The sequence below is a fragment of the Clupea harengus genome, chromosome 23 (assembly GCF_900700415.2).
Source record: "Clupea harengus chromosome 23, Ch_v2.0.2, whole genome shotgun sequence".
NCBI lineage: Eukaryota > Metazoa > Chordata > Actinopteri > Clupeiformes > Clupeidae > Clupea > Clupea harengus.
In genome coordinates this window covers 12,567,126-12,574,381 of record NC_045174.1, presented here as the reverse complement: position 1 = coordinate 12,574,381, position 7,256 = coordinate 12,567,126, and the positions used below count along the sequence as shown (strand labels likewise).

Sequence of the window (7,256 nt, the reverse complement as noted above, 5' to 3'; positions counted from 1 at the left end):
GTGTGTGTGTGTTCATGTGTGTGTGATGTGCAGATGGCTGCGTGTACGGTAAGTGTAAGTCAAGTAGTGACCATTGAGATTTTATATGTGTCACTCCGGCTGAGAATTATTGCTCACTTCAGCCCTTCTGCCGTGTCTGCTCTCTCACACACACACACACACACACACACACACACACACACACACGCGCGCGCGCACACACACTTGGATGTCTTGGCTATGACAGCTGGACGTTGGAGGGAGATGGGGCAGGAAATGGACAGGGGGAAGACCGGGAGAGTGGGAAGTATTAATTTGAATTTGCAAGGAGAAGAAAAGGGGAGAGTATCAAGGACAGTGAAAGAGAGAAAGAACAAATGAATTATTTTGGTGTGAAAAGAAAGATAGGGACAAATAGAGGAAAAGAAAGAAGATGGGACAGTGCTCAAAAGGGAAAGAGATGGTGACAGAAAGTAAAGTAAGAAAGCGAGAGATGGGAGAGAGAAAGATAGAGATGAAGGCTCCACTCTTTCTGAAAGGCTCAATGGCTGTTATTCCTCATCATCGTAGCTGGGCTCCTTCCTGTCATCCCAAGGGCTCATTCACATCACTGCACTGGCCTTTCCCAGGCTGTGTGTGTGCGTGCCTGTGAGAGAGAGATAGTGTGTATGTATATTTATAGATAATTGGAAAGATATATATATATAGTAGATATCTATAATCGGTACAGTGTGTGTAAACTGTATTTCTTTGCATGCATGTCTTAATGGGGTTTCATGCTTGGTTTGTGTGTGTGTTGTTGTTGACTGTGTGAACTTGTGTGCCTGTGAACCTGTTTTGCACTGTCATTCTCTATACGTCTCTCTCTCTCTTGCCCTCTCTCTCTGTCTCTTCCCTTGTCTCTCTGTCTCTCTGTCTCAACCCTTGTATCTCTCCTCTTCCTCTCTCCCTCCTCTCTCTCTACCCCTCTATGGTCAGGGTGCTACTTTGGGAAGTTTGTCTCTCTGTGTGTGTCCGGCCCCCCAGCTTATTCCTGGACGGCCAGTTTGGGATGTGAAACTGGGCACGGCCCTGGAGAATAACGTTAATGTGGAAAATACCCACAATGCTCTCCTTTTTCTTCGCCTCTCTCACTGTGTCTTTTTTTTCTCCCCTCCTTTCATCTTCCCATCAGGAGCTGGAGAAGACGTCCGTCCACGACGTTTCCACGGGCGACGGCACCAAGAAGGGTGGGAATCACTCTGGAAATGTGAGAGGGCATGACTCTCAGCCAATCAGAAGCCAGGAATTGCAAGCGACGTCCAGGTGGGTGGAGTTTCAGTCAGCTTACTCTACCTCAGAGTGGTTGTCCCCTGAGACTGAACGCTTCCCCTCTGCAATTGTTTTTGTTTTGTTTTGTTTGTCTATTTGTTTGTTTGTTGGCAGGATTAAGCAAAAACTACTGGTCTAATTGTTATGAAACTTGGTGGAGGGGAGGAGTGTAGCGTGGGCCGAGGAAGAACCCATTCAATTTAAGAGCGGATCCAAATCACGGGACAGATCCATAAATTATTTTTCAGTTTGGTTAACGTTGCCAGATATTTAATCAGTCATCGTGTGTGTGTGTGTGTGTGTGTGTGTGTGTGTGTGTGTGTGTGTGTGTGTGTGTGTGTGTGTGTGTTGGTGTGTGTTTGTGTCTGTATATCTATGTAGGAATATTTGTGTGTGTGTGTGTGTGTGTGTGTGTGTGAGAAAGAGAGAGGGAGAGAGCAAGAGAGAGAGAGAGATAGAGACAGAGACAATGTTATGACTGGGAAGGTGTTCACAAATGATTGATGGGTGGTCGAGATGTTTACTTATGTTCTACCAATTTCCTATCCATATTACTTAGTTGGGGCATGTGGGTGTGTGTACTGGAGCAGGTTTGCATGAGGTGATCATAGGTATGTGTGTGTGTATGTATGTGGTACTGGTATGTGTGCCTGAGATGTCTATTGACATTTTTAACTGCCATTGTGTATGAGGCATGTACTGGTGAGTATGAGGTGTATATTGGAGTTTGAGAGTATGTGTGTGTGTGTGTGTGTGTTTGTGTGTGTTACGGAAGCATTTTTCTCATAGCCTGTCACGCAGACATTTGGCTTGCCAAGAGTCTGCCATGAGTTCTGAGTCAGAGCAGGTAAATGCAAAGAAGTCAGTAAGATAAGCATCTCACTGAATGTGTGTGTGTGTGTGTGTGTGTGTGTGTGTGTGTGTGTGTGTGTGTGTGCCTGCATGTGTGTTTGTGTGAAATTGATCCTTTTGTGTGTAACTATGTGGGTGTTTATGGCTGTTAAGGGAAATGTTGTATTTGTATGTATGTGTGTGTGTGTGTGTGCGTGCATGCGCGTGTGTGTGCGCATGTGAGTGTGTGTGTGTGTGTGCGTGTGTGATTGACTCATTATCGCCATCATCACATTAAGATGATTTCCCTCCGAGAAAAGTGGAGGGGAAAGAGAGTGTGTGTGAGAGAGAAAGAGAGAGAGAGGGAGAAGGAAGGAAAGCGAGAGAGAGAGTGAGAGTGTTTTTGATTTGGCTGTGTTGTGTGGTGGAGTCTGTGTGTCTGCTCCTTACCCCAGCCCTCTGGGGAGACGGCGAAAGGGGTAAGGAGGTGAGAAAGAGGTCAGGAGAGGAGGAGGAGGAGGAGGAGGAGGAGGAGAGAGATGGAAACAGAGACCAACTCAATTCAGCCCAGATCTGCTCCAGCTCCTGGGGGAGATGGCCTGGGTGTGAGGAGGGCAAGAGGAGTTCAGCAGGGGAGGTGGAGAGGAGAGATGGAGAGACAGAATAGAAACACCAGAATCTGGAGGGGATCTGAGCCAGATGTGGCCCAGGTTAAGCCCAGGTTAGGCCCAGGTTAGGCCCAGGTTAATTTTAGGGAAGGACAAGAGAACATGAGATGGTGGGATGACCGAGGGAGGTTGGGAGGGAGAGATGGAGGATGGAGGTCCCTGTCACCACAGACAGTTGTCCCAGGATCAACGGTATGTGGCTGTATATATCTCTAATAGTCATAGCTGTTTCCGTCATTCTGTTATCTGGCAGGCACAGTCTTATAGCCAGCTTGTCTATGGCTGTGTGGGTGTGGGTGTGTGTGTGTGTATGTGCGCGTGCGTGCCTGTAGTTGTGGCTGCGTGTATGTGTGTGTAATTGTAGCTGTATGTGTGGCTGTGTGTGTGTGTGTGTGTGTAATTGTGGCTGTGTGTGTGTGTGTGGGCTCTTCACCACTCTCCCAGTGGAACTGAGACCACAGTCTCCCCTGAAGTCACTCTATCAGCAAAGCCCTCATGATAATGTGCTAATTGATGTGGACACACACACACACCCACCCACACACACATAAACATAAACAGACATCCCCACAGACATGAATGTACACGCACACACAGACACCCAACACACCTATATGTACAAACACACACTGACACACTTATAAACACAAACACATGTATCTCACTCCCCCTCGTGTGTGCGCACATAACACACACACACACACACACAACACACACACACACAACCACACGTCACTTTCCTGTATGGAACTCATTAGTTATCCTCTTTATCTTTAGACTCACTCATCAGGTTGCCATGATGCAAAGTTGCGCTGTGTTGAGAACATACATGCATACACACATATGCCCACGCACACGCACACACACACACGTGCACACACACATGCAGATGAAATATGTCCTTCTGTATAGATTCTGAGTCATGACAACACACACACATAGAAAAGCCTCTGTTGCTGCTCTATTGAACTTGTCATTATGATGTGTGGTGACCCCATTTTTCCTTACTATCTGACACACATGCACACACACACACACGCACACACACACACACGCGCGCGCACACACACACACACACACACACACACACACACACACACACACACACACGCACACACACACACATGCACACACACACACATACACATGCGCACACACACACACACACACACACACACACACATACACATGCACACACACATACACATGCACACACACATACACATGCACACACACATGCACACACACACACACACACACGCACACACACGCGCGCGCTCACACACGCGCACGCTCACACACACACATGCACACACACATGCACACACACATGCACACACACCTGCGCACACACACCTGCACACATTCACACACACACACACATGCGCACACACACACACACATGCATGCACATTCTCTCTCTCTGACCCTCTGTCTCTGTGCAGTCCTTCTCAGGGTTCATTAAATGAGGATGAGGAGCAGAGTGAAGACAAACTGAGGAAGGATGCAAGGAGCCGAACTGGCCAATCAGAACCAGAGGATGACACAAAGAAGGAAAAGAAAGGCCACCTCTCCCGACCAATCGGCAGCAAGGATGAGGAGGAAGAGGAGAAGGTGAGAATCAGAGAGCGTTTGTACTGTTCTGACCCCCAGACACACACACACACACACACACACACACACACACACGTCATAAACACACAAGCACACAAGGTACGCACACACTCACACACATACAGAACAGTAGAACAGTGGAATCCTGATTACACAGCCCAGGCCCTAACCCCCAGCCCTGTGCGGCAGTGGTGTTGGAGTAAAGCTGTCACACTCTATGGAGTTGAAACAGTGCAGTGGCTCCAACTGCTGCCGCTGCTGCTGTGGGGCCTGCAGTAGGCCGAGAGGCCCCACACACACACACACACATACACACACATTCACGCTCACACTCACCCCCACACCCCACACTACCCCCTGGGCAGTGTGTGTGTTACTAAGCAGACCACAACCCTTCTGGCCTTGTCCTCCACTATCTTGCTCAAGCTGTCTCTCTCTTTATTAATCTGTCTGCATGTTCTCTTTTTGTTTCCCTCTTTCTTTCTGTCTCTCTCACTCATTCACCTATTTCTCTTCCCCTCTCTTTCTCTCTCTCTCTCTCTCTCTCTCTCTCTCTCTCTCTCTCTCTCTTTCTTCTCTCTCTGTCTACCCCTCACTCCCTTTCTCGCTCCCTCCTTGTGTTGACAGCATTGGGTCATGGTGCCCCAGTACTCTTGAGAATTGGTGTTGCAGTTACGTATACACATACTTAGCCACAAGCACACACATACACACATACACACACACACACACACACACACACACACACACACACACACACACACATACTCACAGACCACCAGCCTTGCTTTGCAGCTGGGAGATTTAGGAGCTGTTGCAGCAAGGTAGGAGACATAGCCGTTTTAAGGCTAGAAAGAGAGAGAGAGAGAGACAGACAGACACACACAGAGAGAGAGGGAGGGAGCGATCGAGACAGAAACTGCTGAATGAAAGGCGAACTCTATCTCTAAGAATCACAGGCTCAGAACGGTTTGTCTCACGATAGACGTGGCACGCTATCATCTGGTGCATATCTCACAGAAACGAGGGAATGAGAGACAGAAAGGAGAGAGGGGTGGGGGAGGGGGGAGCGAAAGATAGAGAGGCGTAATTACTCTAACATAAACACACAGCTCAGTTGAAAAGGAAGGAACGAGCCCTGCTGTGACGAAGCTTGGGGAATGTTGCCTTAAGGAATTTAAATTGATGTTGTAGGCCTGCTCACAGAAAGTCCACTTCAGGCCCCCTAGCAATCATAAATTATTTTCTTTTGTGTGTGTGAGTGTGTCTGAGTGTGTTTTTTTTGCATGTACCCACATCTGTGTTGTGTGTTGTGTGTGTGTGTGTGTGTGCTTGTGTGGGTTGATATTTGTGTCAGTAAGTGTGTGTTTGAAAGCACACACAAATACGCAAACACTTGCATTTGCACAGTGTGAGTGAGTGTGTATGCATTCATGTGTCTGCAGTGCACACACTCACTTGTAAGCACGTCCATCTGTGGGTGTGTGTGTGTGTGTGTGTGTGTGTGTGTGTGGGGGGGTGGGTGTGTGCATCCCCAATCTCACATCTGTGTGTGCGCCTGTCTCCCCTCCAGGGCTCGCGCTGGGACTCCAAGTCCAGCGAGAGGCTCCGCCGCCTGGGCAGCAGCGAGGAGACAGCTGAACCCCGGTCCTCCTCCACCTCCTCCTCCTCCGCCTCCTCCTCCACCACCGGCTCCACAGAAGGGGAGCCCCGGTCGTCGGCCGTGCCCAGCCTGCAGAGGCAGGACTCCGGGCAGCGGAGCATCAAGGGCATCCTGAAGAAGAGCCGCTCCACCAGCGTGGACACCGACCCCGGCGGGGTCACGGAGGAGCGCAACGGCACCCACGAAACCTCCTCAAAGGAGGAAGCCAGAGAGGAGGAGGAGGAGGAGGAGGAGGACGACGACAACGTCTATGAGGAGGTGAAGGAGGAGGAGAAAAAGAACGGAGTGAAAGAGGAAGGCGGGAGGAGAGAGGTGGATGAGATGGACCCAAGGGATGAGAGGAGAAGAGAGGGGGAGCAAGAGGAGAGGAAGAGAGGCGTGCGACGTGAGTCAAGCACAGCAGAAGAGGAACAGCAGGCAGAGGAGGAGGACGAGGAGGAGGAGGAGGAGGAGAGAGATGAGGGGAAGAGAGGAGTGCAGATAGGGGAAGAAGAGGAGGAAGATGATGATGAAGAAGAAGAGGAGGAGGTACATAGGGAGGCGAGGAGGAGAGGAGTGCAGAGAGAGAGAAGCAGCTCCAGTGATGTGCCGATGAGTCCGTCTCCCTCTGCGTCTCTGGAGAAGACCTCGTCCTTGTCCCTGTCTGAGGAGGGGGACGAGCAGGACAGCCTGGACGGGAGCATGAGCTCTTCACTCAAGGAGCGGTAAGAGTGTGTCTGAGAGTTTGTGTGTGTGTGTGTGTGTGTGTGTGTGTGCGGTGTCTGTGTGAAGTGTGTATGAATGTGCGGTGGGTTGGGAGGAGTATGCACATACACATACACAAAGAGAGAGTTTATAGAAGAGAATTTATGTCTGTTGACATGATAGCTTGTCTGTGCGTGTGTGGGGTCTGTATGTGTGTGTGTTTGTGTGTGTGTGTGTGTGTGTGTGTGTGTGTGTGTGTGTGTGTGTCTGTGTGTATGTGTGTGGTGAGATAATAAGACCAGTCTGGTATACTCGCAGGAGGTACAGTAACATTCACACTCAAAGCTTTACACTGATCACACACACTGTTCTTCTTCTCTGACTCAGTAACATTCACACTCATATGTCTCCTCTGATCACACACACATTAGTCTTCTTCTGTGACTCTGTTTATCGGCGGTTCTGACATGTCTTAAATGGCTTCCCCCCCCGTCTTTCTTTTGGCT

The 7,256-nt window shown here is 49.4% G+C and overlaps 1 protein-coding gene across 2 annotated transcripts in view; it reads left to right on the top strand.

Moving 5' to 3' along the window:
- LOC116218796 (cilia- and flagella-associated protein 251-like) overlaps positions 1-6,811 on the top strand; it is a 43,861-nt gene extending 37,050 nt beyond the window's left edge. For both annotated transcript variants that reach the window (XM_042703404.1, XM_042703403.1), the window contains exons 6-8: positions 1,154-1,284; positions 4,235-4,403; positions 5,977-6,811. In XM_042703404.1, coding sequence (XP_042559338.1) covers positions 1,154-1,284; positions 4,235-4,403; positions 5,977-6,774 — 1,098 coding nt within the window. In that variant the 3' untranslated portion in view covers positions 6,775-6,811. The remainder of the gene's footprint in view (positions 1-1,153; positions 1,285-4,234; positions 4,404-5,976) is intronic.
- The last annotated feature ends 445 nt before the right edge of the window (positions 6,812-7,256 follow it).